The 25,751-nt window shown below is 50.3% G+C and overlaps 1 protein-coding gene and 1 non-coding gene across 2 annotated transcripts; both read left to right on the top strand.

Moving 5' to 3' along the window:
• The first annotated feature begins 3,570 nt into the window (after positions 1-3,570).
• ATP8B3 (ATPase phospholipid transporting 8B3) lies at positions 3,571-21,849 on the top strand. Its single transcript, XM_066360194.1, is given in 23 exon segments — positions 3,571-3,674; positions 4,402-4,460; positions 4,961-5,052; positions 5,546-5,659; positions 6,675-6,773; positions 7,149-7,210; positions 7,774-7,846; positions 7,964-8,034; positions 8,469-8,551; positions 9,596-9,754; positions 10,184-10,262; positions 10,581-10,590; positions 11,879-11,936; positions 11,939-12,068; positions 12,164-12,372; positions 13,006-13,200; positions 13,284-13,507; positions 16,119-16,203; positions 18,589-18,648; positions 18,651-18,820; positions 19,008-19,146; positions 19,340-19,467; positions 20,980-21,849. Coding segments are annotated over 23 exon segments (3,270 nt in total). The 5' UTR covers positions 3,571-3,573.
• Positions 12,885-12,991, top strand: LOC136390216 (U6 spliceosomal RNA). The gene has a single exon (XR_010748648.1). It is a non-coding gene; the product is annotated as a U6 spliceosomal RNA (small nuclear RNA).
• Positions 21,850-25,751: the final 3,902 nt, after the last annotated feature.

Raw genomic sequence — 25,751 nt, 5'->3', positions numbered from 1 at the left:
TACTATAGTCTTTACTTTTTTTATAGTCTTTGTTTTAAAGTCCATTTTGTCTGATATAAGTATTACTACTCCAGCTTTTTTTCATTTCCATTTGCGTGAAATGTTATTTTTCATCCTTTTATCTTCAGTCTATGTGCATCTTTTGTTTTAAGGTGTGTCACCCTGGCTGGTTGGCTCAGCGGTAGAGCGTCGGCCTGGCGTGCGGAGGACCCGGGTTCGATTCCCAGCCAGGGCACATAGGAGAGGCGCCCATTTGCCTCTCCACACCCCTCCCTCCTTCTTCTCTGTCTCTCTCTTCCCCTCCCGCAGCCAAGGCTCCATTGGAGCAGGGATGGCTCGGGTGCTGGGGATGGCTCCTTGGCCTCTGCCCCAGGCGCTGGAGTGGCTCTGGTCTCGGCAGAGCAACGCCCTGGAGGGGCAGAGCGTGCATGCAGGAGTCTGACTGTCTCTCCTTGTTTCCAGCTTCAGAAAAAAATACCAAAAAAAAAAAAAAAGGTGTGTCTCTTGTAGACAGCATATGTATGGGTCCTGTTTTCTTATCCACGCAGCTACCCTATGTCTTTTGATCGGATCGTTTAATCGATTTATATTTAAGGTTATTATTGATATGTAATTGTTTATTGCCATTTTATTTCTTAAAACTGTATTCCTCTTTTGCTATATTATTTTTCTCCTTTGATCTGTTTACAACAGGCCCCTTAGCATTTCTTGCAGCCTTGGTTTGGTTGTAGTTAATTCCTTGAGTTTTTTTTGTCTGGAAAGCTTTTTATTGCTCCTTCAATTTTAAATGATAGCCTTGCTGGATAAAGTAGTCTTGGTTGTAGGCTCCTGTTTTGCATTACTTTGAATATTTCTTGCCATTCCCTTCTGGCCTCAAGTGTTTTTGTTGAGAAGTTGGAAGTCATCCTTATGGGGGCTCCTTTGTAGGTGATAGTTTTTTTTTCTCTAGCAGCTTTTACTGTTTTCTCTTTTTATCACTTAGCTTTGGTATTTTTTTATTTTTTTTAATTTTTATTTATTTTAGAGAGGAGAGAGAAAGGGAGAGATAGAGACAGAGAGGGAGACAGAGAGGAGAGAGAGACAGAGAGAGAAGGTGGGAAGGAGCTGGAAGCATCAACTCTCATATGTGCCTTGACCAGGCAAGCCCAGGGTTTCGAACCGGTAACCTCAGCATTTCCAGGTTGATGCTTTATCCACTGCACCACTACAGGTCAGGCAGCTTTGGTATTTTAATTATGATGTGTCTTGGTGTAAATATCTTTGGGTTTCTCTTTAATGGAGTTCTCTGTGCTTCTTGAACTTGTGTGATGTTTTCCTGCATTAATTGAGGAAATTTTTCAGCTATGATATGATTGAACAAAGTCTCTATTCCTTGTTCTTTCTCTTCTTCTTCAGGAACCCCTATGATGCAGATGTTATTTCTCTTCATGTTGTCACAGAGCTCTCTTAGAGTTTCCTCAGACTTTTTGAGTCTCTTTTCTTTTTTCTGCTCTGCTTCCTTGTCTTCATTTATCTTGTCCTCTAACTCGCTGATTCGATTCTCAGCTTCATCCATCCTGCTTTTAATTCCTTCCATTGTGTTCTTCATTTCTGATATTGTATTTGTCATTTCTGACTGATTTTTTTATTATTTCAATGTCCTTTTTTATATTTGCTATCTCTTTCTTTAGGTGTTTGTAGTGACCATCTATGAACCATATTGTTGTTCTAATATCTTTGAGCATCCTAACAATCGTTATTTTAAACTCTGCATCTGGTAATTTGGTTATATCTGACTCATTCAGGTCCTTTTCTGGGGATTTCTCTTGATTAATTTGTGTTGCATTTCTCTGCTTTCTCATTTTGTCTGTGTAAAGGAAGGTTTTGGCCACTGGAGTCCACTGGGTGTGGACTCTGTGTTCCCTAGGTGTGGTCTGCAGGCCCACCACCCCCTCTGCTGTTGCTGCCTAGGGAGTTCAGGTATGGGTGTTGCCGGTGCCTGCACACTGGGGCTGTTGCTGTGGTTTCTGCCTCTCCTTCACAAGAGTGGCTGTGATCATGTGCTCGGGTGTACAAGCCTTGGTGGCCTTGGCCTTCGCCCTGCCCCCAGGGGTGGCGTTATGCTTGGCCCTGAGGGTAGGGGTGAGCACCTTTGCTCAGCTGTGGGTCTCCGCCTGATTCCGGGCTTTTGCCCCGCCCTTGCAGGAGGAGCCTACTCGTGGGACCCCTGCAAGCCTTGGCTCCATAGGCGGGATGGGACTGCGTGCCCACGCTCAGTAGTGGAACTCCGCCTGTTCTGCCACTCCCTTCTTAATTTATGTACTTTGGGTGGCTCCTAAAAGTGAAAATGTGAAACATGGAGTTTAGTCATCTCCCTTGTGCTCCGGAATTTGCTCCTCCCAGAGCACCAACTCAAGGGGACCCTAACTTTAATAACCCCTTCCACACGTCCTCCCACCCTGGCTTTAGATCCCTGTCTCCTACAGGAGGCTGCCCCAGCACCCAGCCTCACCACTGTCTCCCACCCCCATCACCTCCTTCAGGAAGCCCCCCCCCCAGCCCCAGCCCTGTGCACTTGCTGAGTGGGAACACACCAGGACGCTGAATGGGAACACATCCGGACGGAGCCCTGTGGGTTTCCTCCTGGCATCAGGACGGTCTCAGTGACTCCAAAGGCCTTCCCCCCATCTCGGCGCCCAACACTGCGCCTGTGCATAGGAGGTGTGACAATTCAGGCAGGTCAGACTCACGCCCAGGTACCTACAATTAACTACCCAGGTATCCCTCTCTGTCCCTAGTTCCATACTAGCCCGGTCCAGCCTTTGCCAGCTCCAATCCACCTTACTCAGGCCGTTTTACAAGGTCCCACCCCTAAATGACAGGCTCCTTAATTCCCTGGAGCTTATTGAGAGCCCCCTCATCCCACTCCGCTGTTCAAGACCCCACTCACTGACTCACCACAGCCCTCTACCCATTGTAGCACCCCAACCCTGTATCTTGGCTCGCCCCTACTCTGACACCACTCCAGAGACCCTCCCAGGCTCTGCCTCTGTTCTGGCCCGCCCACAGGACCTGTTCTGCTTTGCCCCTACCTCGGCCCTCTCCGCAATGCCCCGCCCCGACACGTCTTGGCCCCACCTTCTGTCTTGGTCCCACCTTCCGGAGGGGTGGTCTACTCTCCGTCAGTGTCTGGTTTACCTAAATCTCCCTGCCCAAGGAGGCCCCAGGGTGGTAGTTTGGGCCTTGAATCCCCGTGCCTGAGGCTTGCGGGGGAGGTGGGGTTAGTGGGGTGCTTGGGTGAGTGGAGTGGAAGTGAGGAGGGGACAAGCACTGGGGGGAGGGCTTCCTACCCTAGATATACTTTGGGTGAAATTTTGGGTTCTCCCTGGGCTCCAGGTCCTACTGGCCGAGCCTCACTTCTCATTTGGGGAATGGGCATACAGGCTCAGGCTCCCAGGAGCAGCAGAGCTGTCCCTGAGCAAGTCCTTCCCCTTAGCTCCGGGGAACCTGTAACTCAAAACAGGCCGTCCTGACCCACGAGGTTTCCTATTCAACCCGTGCTCAGAAAGGGAAGAAAGCAGAGGAGAGAGGGTGATGAGACCTGGGATGAAGGACACCCCAGGCAGAGGGAGAACCCAGAAGAGATGCCTGGACAAGCCTGGTCCATCTGAGAACTATGAGCTGAGACTAGAAGGGTGAGACAGTGACCAAGCTCGTGGGAAGGGTGCTCCCCTGGCAGAGGGAGCAGCCCTGGCGCTGGCTTGGAGATCTGCTGAGGGCCTGCTCATGAGACAAATTCCTGGCATTGAAGGAATGACCAAGAACTAGACGGTGGGAAGGTTCTGGGCTCTGTGTAAGGTCTGGTGTCTGCCTCTGTCTGGTTAACTGTCCCGAGACCGCGCTCAGACCTCTCAGAGAAGCTTGGCTTTCCTATATAGGCTTAGCAATATAACATATAACCCTGGGACCCATGTTGTCAGTCAATAAACAATATGGGATTCCTCACTGGGGTGGGCATTGTGTCCCATGTAAGAATAGGGGCAGGATGGGGAAACAAAGACTAGGGAGAAGGTGGGTATGGCCATCCCAAGAGAGGTGATGGCGACCTGAACAGAGAGCAGTCCTGGAGGGCGTAGAACTGTGGCTGGAGGTAGAATTTATCCTGGGGGACTGGCTATAATGGATGTCAAGGCAACCTCAGCTTGGTAGCTGGGGAACTGGTGGACGTGGGGCTGTTGCAGGACTGAGGATCAGTGGAGGCCCTGGATACTTAGGGAAGGACACATAGTGGCTGGTCCTTTAAAGCCTGGGGAGGGGACAGGTGATGGAAGTGGGAGGTGACATTTTGGAGAGGGCATAGTAATGGACAGTGTCTGGGAAAGCCTGGGCCACTGGTGTGACCTTGGCCCCTCTCCCTGACAGCCCCACCAGCATGGGCAGTCTGGCCTATGGCGAGGATCTTGAGGAACAGAAGAACTCAGGTGCATCATTTTGGGGCTAAGTGTGGGGTATGGGGTCTGTGGAGGAAGCCACGTGGCATTGTAGGGTGTGGTGGCTAAAATGTGGGGATGGGGAGAACCCCCAAACCCATTCAGTAGACCCAGCATGGGGTTCTCATTGGGTTACAAATAGTCCCAAATTCCATGACTGAATGCTAGACTCAGGAATTGGGGGCTCCAGACCTGAAATAGCTGGGCTGCCCAGGCTGGGTTAGCAGCCTCCCACACCTCAGAGCTAGGCACCAGGCCTCAATTTTACCCCCTCTGTAGAAGAACTGGGCGTGAATGGATCTCCTAGGGTCTGTCCTCTGAGCCTAGGGATTGGCCCAGGATGGTGTTTGTTTACCGGCTCCCATGCCCATGGCAGAGAGCCAGGCATCCCCAGTGGCTGGGTTCCCTCTGGAGCTCATTAGATCTCCTCTGGGGGATCCTTAGGCGGTGTTTGTCTGCATCCCATAACACCCTGCTCTCTCTAACTTCAGCATTCACCTGGGAGGTGAAGGCCAACAACCAGACCTACAACAACCAGTTCAAGGAAAAGGCCTTCCTGTGTTGGCAGAGGAAAAAGTACAAGGTAGGTGGCCGCAGCTCCACTGCCCTCCCCTACCTCCTCCCGCCTAGTCTACCCCCCCCCCCCCATTTTAATGATGAACAAATCACCAATTTGGTGCTGGATTTCCTGTGGTTCCTTGGCCCTACCTCAGTTCATGTTAAAATAAGTTAATACTTAACCATAAAAATGCAATGTGTCCATCAAGCTCTATTTAAAATCCCCTTGGGTGTGTCTCACTTTTGGAAATACTTGGGTCACAGCGCTGCTTGTTATGTCTTTGCATCCAATAGGGGCTTAATTAATGTTGCCCCAAGGCTTTGCACTTAGCTGGCACTCAGAGCTGGCTCAAGGTCTTGGATTTGGTAGTTAACTGTGGCTTGAGGCTTTGCATACACTCAGTGCTCAATTATTGCTAATTGTGTCCAAAGGATGGGGCGAGACCAGGGAAAGGCTCTGGCCTGAGAAGCACTGGGCACTGGCCTGGGCAGCGCTCCCATCCTGGCTCTCATTCCAGGGCGACATCATCCACACGGCCACCTACAACTTCTTCTCCTTCCTGCCCTTAAACCTGTATGAGCAGTTCCACCAAATGTCCAACCTCTACTTCCTTCTTATTATCATCCTTCAGGTGGGTTGAGGTGGGGTGATCCCAAGGGTCAGCACCTATGCACATACCATTTCTCCTACCTGCTCAAATTGCCTCCTCCCTGACTACTTCCCGCACATGGCTCTGTAGACATACAAGGGTTCAAGTGTGTGTCTGCAGTTGTGGGGGTCAGTGTTCGGCTCCTCATACACTGGGAGCTCTCTCATGGCCGCATCCTCACTGCTTGGCCCAGGGCCTGGCACACAGGAGGTGCTCACCATATGTTTTATGATGAAGGTGCATGAGTAGCTTTGCCTTGGCCACATGACCCCCTTGGCCCCAGCACACAGAGCTGACCCCAAAGGGTGAGGAGAAAAGATGGATTGAGAGCAGGTTCTCAGGACCTGCTGGGCTACTTCCTAGCACCTGGGTGGCCCTGCCATAGGGGCGGATATCCAGCATGGACAACTCCCTCTCTCAGTAGGTGGGCAGTTTGCAGAGCACCCTGACCCCTATCCAACATTTCATTCTGTTCTGATCCTCTGCTTTTATCCATTGATCCAATAAATATACTATGTGCAGGTCCTATGCTGGACCCAACAGTGGCCTTAATCCCACTGTCACAAAACCAAATGGCAGGGACCAGTGATGGGAAAGGGACCCCCCCCCCCAAGCCAGGCTGGTCTGGGGTTCACTTGGAGCTTAAGCCTGAAGGGTGGCTGGGAGGAACAGGATTATAGGGAGGGGAACAGTAGAACCAAGGCTCTGAGGAGGGAACAAGCTTGAGGTTGGTAGGGCTTCCTGGAGTATGTGCCATGGGAGCCAGGCATGGAGGGAGATGAGTTTGCTAGGGAGAAGTTCTGGGCAGGGAGAGGAAATAGAGGGGCAGTTGTCCCAAGGTTTGTTGAGGGGGGTGGCTGGCCCTGAGCCTAGGTGGTTGGCAGCTGGGACACAGGATACCAGGTTGAGGGGCTGAGGACAGGGGAAGCAATTGGGGGAAGTGTCTGAGATGGTGGTTCAGTATTACCTGCCTAGCATGACCCACTTTCCGTGTCAGGGCATCCCTGAGATCTCTACGCTGCCCTGGTTTACCCTCTTTGCTCCACTTGTCTGCCTCCTTATCATCCGGGCCACCCGAGACCTGGTGGACAACATTGTAAGTGGGGTCAAGGGACAACTGGGGAGGGGATTGGGGCAAGGTGGGGTCCTTGTTTTACTGCCACAAGGAACAGGTGCCCCATGGCCCTTTGGCTCTTGCTGCCAGTCTGGGTGACAGGTAGACTATGCCTTTTTCCTGTTGCCAATAGCAGTTGTCAGAGCAGCCCCCCTCCCCCTTCAGAGTCCCTAGACAGATGTGGCTGGGGTGGGCTCACGTTTGGGGCCACGTGTGTGATCTAGAACTGTGCTCTGCATCTGGGCCCTCACCAGGGCAGTGTGGGGACAAGATGAAGCATGGCTGGGGGTGGGATCATCCTGGGTGGGGGCAGGACTTGGGTGGGGTCATCCCTCTGACCCAACCCTGTTGACTCAGGGGCGACATAGGAGCGACAGGACCATCAACAACAGGCCCTGTCTGATGCTGGTTGGAAAGAGGTAAGGGCTCTGGTGCTGTGTGGAGGAGTTCATCCTGAGGAAGGAGACTCCAGCACAACTGGAGGGCCTGTGTGTGTAGGAGGGTGAGGACGTATCAGGGAGTGGTGCCCAACAGAATGCCTGGAAGCTTCTATGGCCCCCAGACATCCTAGTTGAGTCTGGTGTCTGACAGGGACCCAGCCAGCATTTATAAGATGCCTGCTGTCTACGGTCTAGGGGGTGGGTCCTGTGTTGGTGACAGAGGCTGAAGACCTGACTGTTAACCCTTTCAAGGCTGACAATTTAGATGAAGGGGGAGGTAGAGAAGGTCTGAAGGGACTTGGATGCCCAAGCCAGGAGGAGAGGCGGGTTTAGGGAAGGTTGAACTTCCTGTGTGAGCTGAACATCCGCCCCTCACTACCAAAGACCTGCAGATGGACATGCAGGGAAGCAATATAGCATAGGGCCATCAGCAGCCCCCTTCCCTTGCTGTTCTTTCAGCTCGGGGGTGGTTTGGGGGACAGGGGTTCCAAAGATAGACCTGGTTGGGACCCCCTCTCACACCTGTCACCCACTCCCCACAGCTTTCTATGGAAAAAATGGAAGGACCTTCATGTGGGGGACCTGGTCTGTCTGCACAAAGACAACATTGTCCCGGTGAGCTGGTGACAGCCTAGTCCAGAACTCCCCACTCCTGAGGAAGGGTTGCCTTCTTGCTTGTCTTCCTCCTGCAATACTGTTTCCTTCCTCCTACCCACACCCTCCCCACCCCAGGCTGATGTGCTTTTGCTGGCCAGCACAGAGCCCAGCAGCTTGTGCTATGTGGAGACAGCTGATATTGACGGGTGAGATGCAGGTCATCACTAGGGGTTTGGAGGCCTGGCAGCCAGTGAAGCGTTCCTCCCCAAAGCCACTATGATATTTAGGTCATTCATCCTGGGAGCATTTGTGGGGCACTTGTAAGCTGGGGGGGGGCAATTACATTAAATCAGACAAAGGGACCCACATTCTTTGCACCAACATTTCTGGAGAACCTACTGTACTCCAGGTGCAGCTGCCCAAAAGAGAGAAATTTCGGGTCTGGTCTCAGCCATTTCACAAATGTCCTATGTGACCCTGGGCAAGGTTTGCTCCCTCTCTGGGCCTCAGCCTCCTGATTGGCAGCTGGCGCATAGGGGCTCAGTGAAAATGTTTGAGTAACTCTGGAAGGGGGCTTGGGGTGCCTTGCTTGGATGCTGTCTGTTCCTACGTCTCACCTCGCTCTCCTTCTCATCATCAGGGAGACCAACTTGAAGTTCAAGCAGGCCCTGATGGTCACACACCATGAGCTGACCAATGTAAAGAAGATGGCTTCCTTTCAAGGTAAGAGATGGCAAGTTCATCCACCCCATCAGGGCCTTCATCTGCCCCTATGAACAGCGGGCATAAAAGTTCCCCATTTCATTGGGTTTTGAGGATGGTGATGGGGTCTGCTGCTGGGGGGTTGAGATAGCCTTCATCAGGCCAGCTTATCTTAGGCCTTTTTCATGTCCGGGCATTTTCTGTTATTGTTACAAAGCATGCTGCACCATTTTATCAAACATTACATTTTATTTTTAAAATGTGATTACATTAAAGCAAATGTTTTTAGTTGTTTAATCAAAAAGGCAGCCTGTATGCACAGAGACAGGGAACTGATCCAGCCACTGCACTTTTTTTTTCAATCTGAAAAGTGAGACATTTTGCTGTGGGTACAACTACTATTTGCCAGGTCCCAGAAAGTGGATACATTATTTTTATTTTTCCTGTCTTGTTGCAAAGAATAGTTACTCTAACTGGTTCTAGGAGGACAGAATCTTTCTCTTAAACCACAGCCCTTTTGTTCTTGACATTCAAGCACTGGTTGCATTTGTTTTCATGATATCTGAGGCAAAGCCTTTCTTACATGGAGGGCCAGGCACTATATGCCAGGTGCTGAGCTGGGTTCCAGGGTTCCCAGCTTGACAGAGATGAGGCTGACGCCTCCTCTCATGGAAGTCACAGGTATTCATGACACCACTGGTGGGAATAAATGTCTAGTGACCTCCCAGGATTGTAACCAGCAGGAACGGGGCTCAGTGGGAGAGACCTGATCTGGCTGGAGGATCAGAGAGGCTATCCCTGAGGAGCTGTGAGTCCTGGCAGAGGAAAGAGCACACACAAAGGCCATGAGGCTTAATAGAGCCAGCTTTGGAGCATCCAGGAGGAGGCTGCATGGCAGGGGGTAGAGGTGCCAGTGGGGCAAGTTTGGGGCAGTGCAGGTCCCTTGAGGGTAGTCGGAGCCAAAGGGTGACAGAATGTTCCCCACACCCTAAACCACCCTGCACTGGAGAGGGTTGGTCCAACCCCAGCCAAGCCCTCAGCTTCCTGACTGCCTGTCACCCATAGGCAAGGTGGTATGTGAGGAACCCAACAGTCGGATGCACTACTTTATGGGGTACCTGAAGTGAGAGGGCAGGAAATACTCCCTGGACAATGGCAATATCCTCCTATGTGGCTCCAAGATCCGAAACACTGACACATGCTACGGAATGGTCATGTATGCGGGTATGGCCACTATGAAGCCTCTGCAGTAGGAGCTGTCCTGGTAGGAGTGGGTGAGAACCCTGAAGTTGTTGGCAAGAAGTCACAGGCCAGGTCTGGCTGCCACGTGTCTGCTGCCATAAGATGTGGGGCTCCTGCCATGGCATCTATGGGGTCTGGGTTCTAAAACGGTGGAAACAGACATATTGAGCCAGCATCTTTGTTATTTGGCTGGAAAAGTGGGATGCTTGTATATAGATGGATGGGTGGGTAGGCAGGTGGATGGATGGGTAGAGTTGTGGGGTAACAGAGGGATATAGGATGGAATGGATGGATAGATGGATGGGTGGATGGATGGATGGATGAGTGGATGAGTGGATGGATGAACTGGTGGGTGGGCGGGTAGATGAATGGATAGATAGATGGACGGACAGATACATTCAAATCCTGTAGGTTTTGACACAAAGATCATGAGAAACTGTGGCAAGGTACATCTGAAGAGAACCAAGACAGACCGTCTGATGACCGGCTGGTGATCTTGGCGAGCTGCCTAGAGCCCCTGCGCTGGGGTGGGTGGGGCACAAAAGAGAGAAGAGGACCCCTCCCCATAGACAGAAACCCCAGCTGACTTTTTTCAGGCCTTGGATTCTCTCTTTTGCAAAATGTGCATCCTGATCCTACAAACAGGTCTGTGGGTCACAGAATCTCCTTATAATCATGATATTTTAAAAATGTCTTTATAAAATAATTTCTTTTTTGTGACAGAGACAAAGAGAGACAGAGAGAAGGACATATAGGGACAGACAGACAGGAAGGAAGAGAGATGAGAAACATCAATTCTTTGTTGCAGCACCTTGGTTGTTCATTGATTGCTTTCTCATATGTGCCTTGATCAGGTGGCTACAGCAGACCGAGTAACCCCTTGGCTCAAGCCAGCGACCTTGGGCTCAAGCTGGTGAGCCTTGCTCAAGGAGATGAGCCCGTGCTCAAGCTGGCGACCTCAGGGTTTCGAATTTGGGTCCTCCGCGTCCCAGTCTGATACTCTATCCATTGTGCTATAAAATAAATTTTTATCCTGACATTTTTCCAAACCCATAGGAGATAATAAAATGTTCACCTATCCTCCATGAACATTTCTTTTAAAATTCTTAACTTTTTGCCTAATCAACTTTATCTTTTTTTTTTTTTTTTTTTTTTTACAGAGACAGAGAGAGAGTCAGAGAGAGGGATAGATAGGGACAGAGAGACAGAAATGAAGAGAGATGAGAGGCTTCAATCACTAGTTTTTCATTGGAACACCTTAGTTGTTCATTGATTGCTTTCTCTTATGTGCCTTGACCGTGGGGCTACAGCAGACCGAGTAACCCCTTGCTCAAGCCAGCGACCTTGGGTCCAAGCTGGTGAGCCTTTGCTCAAACCAGATGAGCCCGCGCTCAAGCTGGCGACTTCGGGGTCTCGAACCTGAGTCCTCCGCGTCTCAGTCCGATGCTCTATCCACTGTGGCACCACCTGGTCAGGCTCAACTTTATCTTTTTAAAAGTTATTGTAATAGGCCTGACCAGGCGGTGGTGCAGTGGATAGAGCGTCGGACTGGGATGCTGAGGACCCAGGTTCAAGACCCCGAGGTTGCCAGCTTGAGCGCGGGCTCATCTGGTTTGAGCAAAAGCTCACCAGCTTGGACCCAAAGTTGCTGGCTCGAGCAAGGGGTTACTCCATCTGCTGAAGGCCCCCAGTCAAGGCACATATGAGAGAGCAATCAATGAACAAATAGGGTGTTGCAACGAAAAACTGATGCCTCTCATCTCTCTCCGTTCCTGTCTGTCTGTCTCTATCTATCCCTCTCTCTCTGTCCCTGTAAAAATAAATAAATAAATAAATAAATAAATAAAATAAAGGTTATTGTAATAATTTTTAAAATAGCAGCCACAAAATCCAGCAAAACATCTGGAAGCTCCTCTCTCCCTGAGACTGTCAAGTCACTTCCGCCTAGCCCCTCTCCCCCATCATGATGGCAGAGCTTAGGTTCAGGGGCTTTCTATCTCCTGTTTGTCTTTTACACTGAGTTTATCCCTGTTGTCAAGTCCCTGGGATGTCTCTATGTTGCCCTGGGTCCCTCTATATGCTCCACCATCTCTGTTTTCTGAGCAGATCTTTGTGTCCCTGGTACTTATCTCTATGGCCTTGACCTTGGGCTTCTGGGACAAGGTGACAAATTCAAGGCGAAGCACCACTATGTGTCTGGGAAGCACATGTACAATGTGATCACTGAGTCTTTCCTCATCTTTTTGGGCTTCCTAATCCTGCTCAGCGTCATGGTGCCCATGACTATGTTCATCATGTGAGTCCCAGAGCCCCTTCCCCATGCACTACTCAACTGGAGAGAAATGGAGCTAGGGTGGGCTATGGGCCAGGGCATAACCTCTGTGTTTGCAGGGCTGAATTCATCTACCTGGGGAGCAGCATCTTCATCAATTGGGATGTGCAGATGTACTATGAGCCCCAGGACATGCCTGCCAAAGCCTGCAGCACTAACCTCAACAACCAGCTGGGCCAAGTGGAATACATTTTCTCGGACAAGACTGGCACGCTCACACGGAACATCATGACCTTCAAGAAGTGCTGCATCAATGGCATTGTCTATGGTGGGGACTGGCCCTGGTGTGTCCCTTCCCCATGGGGCCGTCCAGCAAGGAATGGCCTTTGGGTGTGAGAGGGCCCCCAGGGAATTGCGACTGCCAGGAGACCTGAGTGGGTCTCAGGGCTGGTGGACCTACCCTGCCCTCAGCCCCATCCCCAGCATGCCCACCCAGATCTGAACCGCAGAACTGCATCCAGAGCCATCTTCTCTTTGGGGGTCAGCAAGCTATTCCTGTAACAGGCCAGCAAGTAAATATTTTGAGCTTTCCCTGCTGCACTGTCTCTGTGGACACTTGGCTCAGTCCTTGTCCCCGGAAAGCAGCTACTGCTGTCCTTGAGCAAAGAGTCCTAGGAGCTGGTTGAAAATGTGAATGTGGACATGAAAGAGTCCAGGCAAGAGCTAGGTGAGCAGAGGACAGACCTCCTGCAAGCCAGGCGCGTCTCTCTGATGTGGCAGACCCTCAGGACCCAGCCGAGGAGCCCAGGGTTGAGGCCACAAAACAAGAATTCGAACGCCGTGCTCGCTTCAGCAGCACATACACTAAAATTGGAACGATACAGAGAAGATTAGCATGGCCCCTGCACAAAGATGACACGCAAATTCATGAAGCGTTCCATATTAAAAAAAAAAAAAAAAGAATTCAAATCCCAGAAGAGCCCTGAGGTGCAGCGGGAGAAGGCCTTTGTGGAACTGGCCTCGAGGTGCCAAGCAGTCATCTGCTGCCGGGTGATGCCCAAGCAGAAGGCCTTGATTGTGGCACTGGTCAAGAAATACCAGAACTTGGTGACCTTGACCATTGGGGATGGCGCCAACGATGTCAACATGATCAAGAGTGAGTGGTGGGCACCAGGCTTGGGGGAGGCCTGTGGTGGGCTGAGGGTTGCCCAGAGCCAACAGCTATGTGTGCCCCTGCAGCTGCAGACATTGGTGTAGGACTGACAGGCCAGGAGGGTGTACAGGCAGTGCAGAACAGCGACTACATGCTGGCCCAGTTCTTCTCCCTGAGGCGGCTGCTGCTGGTGCACGGGCGTTGGTCCTACATGCGAGTCTGCAAGTTCCTACGCTACTTTATCTACAAGACACTGGCCAGCATGATGGCTCAAATCTGGTTTGCTTTCTACAGTGGCTTCACTGCCCAGGTGCACTGGGAGAACAGGCCTTTGGGGATTGTGGGTGTTGTGCCCTTTTTGTGGCCTCCAGGAAGGCAGCAGGCATGCTCACACTCTGGGGTCCTTCGGGGTAGGGCTTGCCTGAGGTTCCAGGACAATGCAACCTTTTCTATGATTGCATTCATAGAAGTATAGAGTCCAGATAAAGGGAGGGGATGGCTCCTGCCCAGCTCTGTGCCCAACATTTTCAGGGATATTTGGCAGATTTGAGCTTTGCACCCAGAGCAAGGCAGATGCTACAAAGGTGGATATTTTTAGGAGAGAGAGGGAAAGCTTGAACCTTAGACAAGATAAGACTGTAGGGGTTGGGTCTCTGATTTCAAGACTCTTGGCCCTGACCAGTTGGCTCAGTGGTAGAGCATCAGTCTGGCATGTAGAAGTCTTGGATTTGATTCCTGGTCAAGGCACACAGGAGAAGCGACCATCTGCTTCTCCACCCCTTCTCCTTTCCCTTCTCTCTCTCTCTCTTCCCCTCTCAAAGCCATGGCTCGAATGATTTGGCAAGTTGGCCCCAGGAGCTGAGGATAGCTCAATGGCCTCGTCTCAGGTGCTGGAATGGCTCGGTTGCTGAGCAACAGAGCAACAGATGGGCTGATCATTGCCAAGTAGAGGGCTTGCTGGATGGATCCTGGTCAAGGTACATGCAAGAGTCTGTCTCTCTGACTCCCGACTCTCACTTAATTAAAAAAAAAGACTATTGACAGTATCATGGTGAAAATAGATATGCCTTCTAGAGCCTTAGAAGAGTCACAGGGTGATGATTTCCTGTGCAAGTAAGGAAATTGTCTGAAAATAGATGGCCGTAATAGGGAATAATCTTCCTGTCACTGATACCAAGGCATTTGAAAGGGAGCTTTACAGAGGCATCCTTGATAAGTATATATTGTGTTTGTTTGACCTTTTTTTTTGTTTCTAGATATATATATATATATTTATTTTTTTATTATTATTTTTTTTTTCATTTTTCTGAAGCTGGAAACAGGGAGAGACAGTCAGACAGACTCCCGCATGCGCCCGACCGGGATCCACCCAGCACGCCCACCAGGGGCAACGCTCTTCCCACCAGGGGGCGATGCTCTGCCCATCCTGGGCGTCGCCATGTTGCGACCAGAGCCACTCTAGTGCCTGAGGCAGAGGCCACAGAGCCATTCCCAGCGCCCGGGCCATCTTTGCTCCAATGGAGCCTTGGCTGCGGGAGGGGAAGAGAGAGACAGAGAGGAAAGCGCGGCGGAGGGGTGGAGAAGCAAATGGGCGCTTCTCCTGTGTGCCCTGGCCGGGAATCGAACCCGGGTCCTCCGCACGCTAGGCCGACGCTCTACCGCTGAGCCAACCGGCCAGGGCTAGATATATTTTTTAAACAAGCAAGAGAGACAGACAGAAACAAAGAGACAGGGAGAGAAATGAGAAACACCAACTTGTAGTTGCAGCACTTTAGTTGTTCATTGATTGCTTCTCATACATGCCTTGGCTGGGGGGCTCCAGCCAAGCCAGTGACCCCTTACTCAAGCCAGCGACCTTGGGGTCATGTCTCTGATCCCACGCTCAAGCTGGCTACCCTGTGCTTAAGCTGATGAGCCCACACTCAAGCCAGAGGAGCCCACGCTCAAGCCGGTGACCTCAGGCTTTCGAACCTGGGTCCTCAGCGTCCTGGGCCGATTCTCTATCCACTGTGCTACCACCTGGTCAGGTGATTCTTGTAAAACTCTTGATCATCACTTTTTTGCTCACTCACAGAATGTGCATAAAATGGTTTTTGGAACTGAAACTCATATCCTTTAATTCAGGGGTCTCAAACTCAACTCAGCATGTGGGCCGCAGAGCAAGATGCTAGAGAAATGAAAAATACAAGTAGGCCCCTAGGTTTACTTCATTTTATCCAAAATATTTTGAACTTCGTGGATTAGTCTGCGGGCCGTACAAAATTGTTTGGCGGCCACATGCGGCCCGTGGGCCGCGAGTTTGAGACCCCTGCTTTAATTGGACTAGATTCATGCATTGGGAAGGAAGATGGGCTCATTGTCTGTAGGGTCTCTTCCAACTCTTTTGCCCATCAGTGACTCCCTAAACCATTTTAAAATGACAAAGCCCCACATTCTTTAGACTTATTTTATCCTGTAGCTCTGTATTGAAGCCTTCCAATTAAATATTCAAAGGTGTTGTTTTAAAAAAATTAGACTCTGGTTCCACTCTCTGCCTTTTATCTTCCAGCCTCACTTAACCCAACCCTTGATTATAATGCAATTTTTTTAAATTTCTTTTTTTATTTTTAGTGAGAGAGGAGAAAAGAGAGAGAGAGAAACATCAATTTGTTGTTGCACTTATTTATGCATTCATTGGTTGATTCTACTATATGCCCTGACCAGGGATTGAACATGCAATCTTGGTGTAGTGGGATGACTCTCTAACTGACTGAGGTACTCGGCTAGGGTTATAATGCAATTTTCTAACTCACCTGAAATCCTCGCCAGGTGCCAAAGCTAGCTTGGGTGGGTCTCCTCAGATGAAGAGCATTTCGTTTCTGACCATTCCACATCTGAAGGCTGACAACTAACTATATCCTCCCATTCCTCCCCCTTCCTAGCCTCTCTATGAAGGCTGGTCCCTGATGCTTTTCAACCTGCTCTACACTGCCCTGCCAGTTCTGTACATTGGGCTCTTCGAGCAGGTGAGCAGGCCAAGGACGTGCCTCCTCCTTCCTTGTAGATGTTTCTGTCTCCACCTCACTTTCTCTCCTTGGGGAACTGAGATGGGATAGGGGAAGGATGGGAGACCACTACCATGCGACTGTTCCTACCAGAGCCCAACCTGATAGTGGGTGAAGCCTTCTTGTCTGGCTACCACCACCCTTTTTGGGACTACCCCCAAATCTCAGTCCCACTGTCTGCCCATCTATCTGTACAACAGTGGGGAAAGGATCAAAAAGGATGGTTTTCCTCTTTACCCTGTCTCCTTCCCCGAGAGGGTGTGGCTAAGTGATCTCTACTAGGGAGTCCAATTGAGTTTTTGATGATGGAAGTGTCTCATACCTATGCTTTTCAGATGGGGGCCACCAGCCATAGGTGGCTAATGATGAACATCTGAGGCATGCCTGGTATGACCCGAGGAATGGGACTTTGCTTTTCATTTTTTAAATTAATTTTAATGGGGTGACATTGATCAATCAGGGTACATATATTCAGAGAAAATATCTCCAGGTTGTCTTGTCATTCAATTATATTGCATACCCATCACCCAAAGTCAGATTGTCCTCCATCACCTTCTATCTAGTTTTCTTTGTGCCCCTCCCCTCCCCCTTCCCCTCTCCCTCATTCCTCCCCCCCCATAACCACCCACTCTTGTCCGTGTCTCTTAGTCTCATTTTTATGTCCCACCAATGTATGGAATCCTGCAGTTCTTGTTTTTTTCTGATTTACTTATTTCACTCCGTATAATGTTATCAAGATCCCACCATTTTGTTGTAAATGATCCGATGTCATCATTTCTTATGGCTGAGTAGTGTACCATAGTATATATGTGCTACATCTTCTTTATCCAGTCATATATATATATATTTTTTTTTCTTTTTTTTTTTTTTTTACAGTGATTAAAGCCCTTAAGCAAACTCTTGGCCAATACAACAAGAATCCATAAAATACGGAGGACCCGGGTTCAATTCCCGGCCAGGGCACACAGGAGAAGCGCCCATTTGCTTCTCCACCCCTCCACTGCGCTTTCCTCTCTGTCTCTCTCTTCCCCTCCCGCAGCCAAGGCTCCATTGGAGCAAAGATGGCTCGGGCGCTGGGGATGGCTCTGTGGCCTCTGCCTCAGGTGCTAGAGTGGCTCTGGTCACAACATGGCGACGCCCAGGATGGGCAGAGCATCGCCCCATGGTGGGCGTGCCGGGTGGATCCCGGTCGGGCGCATGCGGGAGTCTGTCTGACTGTCTCTCCCTGTTTCCAGCTTCAGAAAAATGAAAAAAAAAAAAAAAAAAAAAAAGAATCCATAAAAGAGTAGTGTCCTTAACATGTTCACCAAGTCCAAGTTGGCACCAACACCATTCCAAATCCCTGCAAATGCAACCCAACCCCAGTTCAGTCCGTTAGGAGCTGTCACAAGGAGCAGGAGTCCAGAAAAAGTCCACATCCAGGAAAAGTCCGCATGGCACTGGAATTGTTGTCACAATTCTATACTTTGCAGCTCACGTCTAAGTCCCAATGACCACTGCTTCTAGCTGGTAATGATTCAGGTAGACTGGAAAAGCCATCTGCAGAATGTGTGGAGATGGAGCCTCTGTTCTCCTCTGTCTGGAGAGATGAGACCAGGTTGCTTTTCCCTGGAGCTCTGTGACTGTGGCATGGTAAAGAGAACCTTGGGATACACTAAGCTGGGTGGCAAAGGTAAATTCACAATAGAAGTTGGCAAAAGGGGGAGAGAGATCTATAAATTAGGAGTAGGTCCCAGCCTGAAATATGAGTGGGGCATTGAGGTAGGAGGAATAAAGGAAACACTATATATTAAACAAAGCAGCAGAAAATAGGACTATCAACACCCACAACAGAGATCTTCGAGGGAAGAATAAAAAACCTGACTATTCAGGCAAGACATAGTTAAGTGGCCCTTGTGCAAATGAGATCAGTTTACCTGCTTCTTGGAAGAAATACACTAGGCTCGTCCACAGTGTCGTAGATGGGGCCGACAGCCCTGGGCACCTTCAGCCTTCAGTGGAAAACCACAGCTTTCTGGGCAAGGTTAGGTCATAGGTGGCTGGAGCAGGGCTGGAAGAAACTGAACCCTCCCTTAGAGGAGCGAGGGGGAAGCCTACCTTCCAGTGTCCCTTTCTCCTCACAGCAAAGGCATGTAAGCCTGGCAGGCTTTAGCTCAATGACCTTCCTATTCACTATTGAAGCAGGATGCTTTTCATTTTTAAAAATGTTTTTATACTGTGGTAAAACACCAGTAACAAAATTCACCATCTCACCATTCTCATGTACATAGTTCAGGCATGTTGAGAACAGCCCAACACGTGCATGTTGATGTGCAAGCAACCTCCAGAATCGCCTGCCCCTCCCCATACGTGAGCGCTGAGCAGAGCCTGGAGCTGCCCAAGCTGTACATCACTGGCCAGAAGGATGAGCTTTCAACTACTGGGTCTTCTTCCAAGCCATTGCCCATGGCATGGCCACTTCCCTGGTCAACTTCTTCATGACCATGTGGATCAGCTATGACACAGCTGGGCCCCTCAGCGACTATCAGTCTTTTTCTGTGGTCATGGCCCTGTCAGGCCTGCTGTCCATCACCATGGAGGTAGGCAGGGCTGCCCCCCCACACATGGGACCTTGGACACAGGTTATGGAGGTCTCATCACCTGGTGACCCTGCCTGAGAGGCCTTAGCAGATGTCCTTCGACCCTTGACGCTTAGCCCCCACCCTCCTCTAGGTCGCTTTGCCTGGGGTTCCAGCGCTCATGGTTTAATCCCCCTTTCCTCTTCAGGTCATTCTCAGCACCAAGTACTGGACTATCCTGTCCATGATGGCCATTTTCTTCAGCCTCTGCTTCTACGTGGTCATGACTTGGGCCAGCCAGGGCTTCTGGCTCTTCACTGTCTCCCCCAAGACCTTCCCATTTCTGTGTAAGCCCCCCAGCAAGGGACAGGGAAGCCAGCCCTGGAGATAGGTGGGAACTGTGTCTTTAGGGAATTTGCACAAAGATACCCTGGGGAAGTAAAGGGTGAGGGAGGAGGTAGGGTGTCAGGAAGAGGGGCACCGAGCAGGTTCTGGAAAGGCTCCGTCCTGGGCTATGCCGTGACCCTGCCCTGCCACCAGATGCTGACCGAAACGTGCTATCCCACCCCTCCATACTGCTGGTGGTCCTGCTGAATGTGTCATTCAACACCCTGCTCATACTGGTGTTCCGTGTAATTTACCAAGCCCTCAGCAAACTCAGCCCCAAGGTGAGGTTGGCTGGAGTCCCCACTATGTGTTCTTGGGACTCATCAACCAGAGCCTGTGCTGGGAGCAGGGACTCCAAGGAGATGTGGAGCTGGGGGTAGGGTTTTGGGGACCCAGATGCACACTCAGTGCCTTCAGTTGGGGGCAAATAACAGGCCCCAGGACCCCAGGAAGGAGCCTGTACTTCCTGGGATGGAGACAGCCAGCCTGGTTCCAGTGCTGACACTGTCACGCTTCCACCATGAATTATCTAGGACTTGGGGGTTGAGATGACAGAAATAACCTGGAAAAGGTCTAGGCAAATGGGGGAGTTTAAAAACACCCTTAGTGTCCATTAATAGATGAATGGATAAACATAGTGTGGTTTATCTGCACAATGGAATATTATTCAGCCCTAAAAAAGAAGGAAATCCTGACCCCTGTTACAATGTGGATGAACCTTGAGGACATTATGCTCAGTGACATAAACCAGTCACAAAAAGACAAATACTGTGTTATTTTACTTACAGGAGGTCCCTAGAGATGTCAGATTCATAGAAACAGAAAGTAGATGGTGGGAGGAGTCAGTGTTTAATGGGGACAGATTGTCAGTGTGGGAAGATGAAGTTCTAGAGATGAATGAAAGTGATGGTTGCATAACGATGTGAATGTGCTTAATATCACTGAGATGTGCACTTAAAAATGGTTAAATTGGCTCTGGTTGGTTTGCTAAGTGGATAGAGTGTCATCCCAGCATGTGGACATCCCAGATTCAATCTCTGGTTTGGGGCACACATGAGAAGTGACCATCTGCTTCTCTTCCCCTCCCTCTCTCCCTTCTCTCTTCCCCTCTTTCAGCTGGTGTCTTGATTGGTTTGAGCGTCAACCCCAGGTGCTGAGGATAGCTTGGTTCACCTGAGCATCAGTCTCAGGCTTTGAAGCTAGCTCGGTTGATTCAAGCATTAGCTCCAGAAAGGGGTTGCTGGGTGGATCCCGGTTAGGGCACATGTGGGAGCCTGTCTGTCTATCTCCCCCTCTCACTTAAAAAAAAAAAAGAAAAAAGAAAAGGTTAAATTTGTACATTTTATGTCTATTTTACCACAAATGAAAAATGGTGGGGGATATAATTATTGGCTTTGGTAACAAAAACCTAAAAGGAGCAGTTGCAGCTGGGATAGGCTGCAGAATCGACTGGAATAGTGGATCAAGAAATGACCACAAACCTGCCATGTTGTGCCACACAGGCTGGAGACATGGCTACCCTGTGGTTAACCTCTCCTGTTCTTCCATAAGAGGGTACCAAAGCCACCTGGTAGCTGATCCAGTCAAGTCCCAGGGAAGTACTGAGAAGTACTGTGACTGGCTGGTCAAAGTCAGGTTCGTGGGAGGACTCTAGTAGGGTCAACTTGGGTAGCAGAGAGACTGGCTGATGAGTAGTGGCTAAGGGTTATGAATGGCCCTCACTGGGTGCAGAGGCTGAGAGCAAGCAACACGGTGTAGGAGCCTAATGACTTACTCACTCCTTTGTTCTGCAGGAAGAGGAGGAGGCCCGGACTGAGGAGATCATAGCGGAACCTCTGCCCTACCTATGCCGGGAGTCAAATGCTCGGCGCTCTAGCTATGCCTTCTCCCACCGGGAAGGCTACGCAGACCTCATCACTCAGGGCACAATTCTTCGGAGGTCACCAGGGTTCAACAGCCACACACTGGTTGATCACACAATCCCATATGATGAAGAATTAGCCCTGAGCATCAAGGAGTCAGCCTTGTACCAGAGGAAGATGCTGTTCCTGAGGAAGAAGAGGCACCAGCACTGCGGGAAGGTGTCCTCCGAGAACATGCAACCCACCTCTGTGATGAGCTCCTCCTTGACTAGGGAGGGGCAGTTCTCTTTCACCAAAAATGTGACTCCTTCCACGAACTGGCAATCTGGGTCTTTCCATGAGAAATTGCCAATGAAACAAACAAGGCCACATTTTCCTAAGAATCTGCCACCAACCAAAGAGAGGCCACCATCGCCCAGAGAAAGCCAGATGCCCCTTTCTGAGAGCCAGTCACTGCCTTCAGGCCACTCATCTTTCCAGAACCAGCCAGCATCCCTGGAAGAGAAGATGTCTCTTTGGAAGGTTTCAGTGCTGTCTCGGAAGAGCTGGCCATATATCTGGCGAAAGGAGTTCCAGCTCCACAAGGAGGCAAAGGAACCACTTCCTGAGTCCCACCCTACTCGGGTGGAAGCTCTGCCACCACATAGGGGAGAATGGTCCACAAATGAAGAGCTGGTGGAGGTGGAGCCCTTGCCCTCAGAGAGGCAGCTGTCACCCGTGGAATGGCTGCCAGTGCCCAGTGGGAACCAAGTTCCACCTCTTCCGGAGGGGCAGCCACCCCTGCTTCAAGAAGAACAATGATTGCCCGAGCTCAGGAAATGTCAACCAGCAACAGGAGACATTCCCCTGATGGCAAGGGCTTCACATCCTTTTCTTTTTCTAATTAACCAGGGTTCCTCTGACCCAGGGCTCCTTGGGATAACTCTTTTCCAATGCTTCTTTCTGTGATACATCCTGGAATAGTCTTTCCTGGTTTTAAAAATCAAAACACTAACCTCTAGGGGGCAGATGGGGGATTTGCAGGGAAAACTTTCTTTGTTGTTGTTTTTTGTTTTTGTTTTTGTTTTGGTATTTTTCCAAAGTTAGAAGCAGGGAGGCAGTCAGACAGACTCCCACATGTGCCTGACCGGGATCCACCCGGCATGCCCACCAGGGGGCAACACTCGGCCCATATCTGGGGTGTTGCTCTGTAGTGGCAGGAGCCATTCCAGCACCTGAGGTGGAGGCCATGGAGCCGTCCTCAGCGCCTGAGCCAACTTTGCTCCAATGGATCCTTGGCTGTGGGAGGAGAAGAGAGAAAGAGAGAAAGTAGAGGCAGAAGGATGGAGAAGCAGATGGGTGCTTTTCCTGTGTGCCCTGGCTAGGAATTGAACCCAGGACTTCCACACGCTGGGCCGATGCTCTACGCTGAGCCAACCGGCCAGGGCCAGAAAACTTATTTTTTCTTCTCCCTGGGGTTGATAATGTGGGTAAAACTTTATTGCTCTCAGAGGGAGAAATGTGCTGAACAGATTCTGCTTACCAGTCCTGGCTCCCTGACGCCACCTACTGGCCCTTCCCAGGACAGTTGTAAAAGTCTAATTGTATCGCCGCCCCAGCCTATACCCCCACCAGGTTGCCCTGGTTTCTTCCCCTCAAATAAACCACCTTACACTTCATGCTTTAGAAAGCAAAGGGGAGTGATCCCTCACATGCAAGTCCCAACAAGATCTTTGTTCTGAGCCTTGACTGGCTCAAAGGCCTTGAGCTTTTCTTTGATTCTTAATGGTTCCCAAGGAAGGTGCAGCCTTGTGAGGATGGGGGCTCAGGGACAGCTATGGCTGTGACTGTGGACGAGGGCAAGGTTTGGAGAAAGAAGACCGGACTGGGAGAGGCCAACTTTCTTCTCCCTTTTCCCCTCTGTCTCCATTCTCGAGGTGGGTGAGCTCCATTCCTTCCCGTCCTGTACCCCATCCCCCCACCGTCGGCCAACACATACGCCTAGGTGAGTGACTAGAAAATAATTTATTGGAGAAAAACAAAACAACAAATCCAGCACAGCAATGGTTAACAATGATGATGATTCTTTTTTTTAACTTTTAAGCCTGTCGCCTGAGGGTGGGGTGAAGAGGGCTTCAGTTCCCTCTAGCATTAGGAGGTACTTTGGATGACCCCAGTAGGGTCTTTCCTGAAAACAGCCTTAGTGTCCAGTCTTGATTAAATACTCAGGGCTCTCCCTTACCCCTGGCTGAGGGAATCCACACAAAGACCCGCCCTTGGGATGGGGTGTGGGGGGTCTATTGGGGCCACAAGGAGGAGCCCAAGGATCTGATGGGCTGGTGTGGCTTATGCTGCTTTGGGCAGAGAATGTGAAATGTCCCAAGTTCTAGTTGATGCAGGGGCTGCATGGCAGGGGCCCTGAGGTATGCACTACTCCCTCATTTTGGGTGTGTTGATCTTCCAAACTGAGGCTTTCTGTCCTTCAGGGTGTAAGGGGCCCCCTTCCTGGAGCATGTCCTGAAAGGTGGGCTTTCCTGGTGGAAGCATGGGGCTTCATGCCAGAAGTGGAGTCATAGGCATGGAGACTCTCCAGGAGACCCTTTCATGATTTTGGGGGCCCCTCCATTGTGTAGGGTCCCAACATGGGCTGGAAGGAGGGCTCCACAGAAACGTATCCCCCTCCACCTCCCAGGCCAGACAGAAAGATGAACTCAGGCTCAGCCCAGAGCCAAGGAGGCTGGAGGTGTCTGGGTAGATTCTGGCCAGTGTGTGTCCTGGGTCCATGCGAAGGGGTGTCTCAGGAGGGTTCTTAGGATCTCAGGAAGTTGGGGTACACCCTAGCCTCACACCACCCTGGGCGACAAGACTCGAATTGATTGTCTCTCTCCTCTGAACAAGACACTTGGGAATTCATGCTAATGTGAAACCAACGGGGGTCCAAGATGGCAGTGAGAGCCACCTGCGCCCAGGAACTAGGAACAGGATACTCAGCAGGCACAGGCAGGTGGCATGTGGGCGCCAGGAGGTGGGAACCTGGTCTGGGTGCTTAAGCCCTGCTGTCTGCCGTCTTTCCTCCCCACCTCCCGCTGGCTGGACACAGATCCTTGGAAAGGGGGAAATTAACAGAGAGCAGCGCAAAGGGGCCCGAACAGCATGGATCGGGCACAAAACACAAGGATGCACATGGACTGCGGGGGCTCTGGCCCCACGCCCCGCCCCACCCCCCACCCCATCCACTTAGTACATTATCAAGAAAGAGTACATTAGTCATGCATCAAATCAAATTCCATTGCGTCTTTTTTTTCCATTTTCTTCCTTTTTTTAAATTACATTTGAACACAGACCACATAGAATAATAAATACTCTTATAAGACATGACTCCAAAAACAAGAAACAGAACACACCAGAGAACACAAAAGTATCCTTCTCTCTCTCTCTCTTCCTTTCTTCCCTAAAGGACTCGTTTAAATAAATCTGTAAACGCCTGGTCCTTTGGTCCTTCGAGCTCAGTCTCTCGCTCGCACTCCTCTGTCTTTCGCCTCTGACCACCCAGCTTTCGCTGCCCCAACATTCAATATGTCTCCCATGGAACTCGTCAAAGAAATGACATACCATTGTCTGCAAAATTATAATTTAACGGTATAAAGCTTCAAGTCACGTATTCCAAAAACTAGCTAAGGATTTTTTTTTTAATCACATAAACTATACATTAAATATTTTGAGGTATTTCAGAGAAAATTGTCAAAGGCTCGAAGGAGCTGTGCTGGAAGTGTTGTTCCCTGCGTGGAGAATGGTCTTCGGTTTGTGATGACCAGCTGGGTGTTGGCAACAGGCAGTATGGGACCCAAGGGGGCTCAGGAAGAGGATGGGGTGCAGGTCTGCTGGAGGGGAAATGGCCAACCAGGGAAGGAGGTCTAGGAGCTGGTGTGTGTGTTTGTGCATATGTGCACATGTGTGATATGAAGGTGTTATAAAAGGACCAAGGGATGGCGGTGGGGAAGCTTCTGTGACCTGCATCAATTGGGCTTGACCTGATTGGACCACAGTTTACCATAACTGGAATGTTCTACAACCAGAAGGATCCCAAGACAATTTCTAAATTTCCAGACAAAACAAGAGGCTTTTTGCTTCCGACTCTTGGGCCTCAAATGCAGGGAAGAGCAAGTGATTTGCTCAGTAAGTGTCCAAGAAGCCACATCCCCTTCGAAGCAGGTGCTCTAGCCAGTGGGGCCCAGGTGTTATCGGGTTTGGGGGGTGTGCAGATGGGTGCAGGTAAAAGGGGCTATGTCCACCTCTGTTTGGGGAAGGGGTTGGTGAACCAGAATGGGGACTCTTAGGATAACGCCCCAACACCCAAAGGTTTTAGAAGCATCACTCAGATTCAGTTGCTTAAAAAGCCTGGACAATAGCGAGTCGATAAGGACAAGAGAACATTTCACACACATCTTTGGTTCAAGAACAAGGCACTCATCGACCTCACTATCCTCTCTTCCTCTCTTTCTCTCTCTGGTGGGGTGGGGGCACCTAGAGGGCAGAACTCAGGGCAGGCCCTTAAGCACACAGTAAGAGATGAACTCGAGGGAATTCTAGCGACCAGCACAAGTCCTTGGTGGTGGGGGGAGGGGATCTTTGGTATCAGACGTGATTTTTCCAATCACAGACATGAATGTTTGAGTGAGGTAGCCTTTACCTGGAGGAGGGGGAGGGGCATTTCACTAGAAATG

Source organism: Saccopteryx leptura, chromosome 1 (genome assembly GCF_036850995.1).
Source record: "Saccopteryx leptura isolate mSacLep1 chromosome 1, mSacLep1_pri_phased_curated, whole genome shotgun sequence".
Taxonomy (NCBI): domain Eukaryota; kingdom Metazoa; phylum Chordata; class Mammalia; order Chiroptera; family Emballonuridae; genus Saccopteryx; species Saccopteryx leptura.
This window is presented reverse-complemented; position numbering and strand designations above follow the sequence as displayed.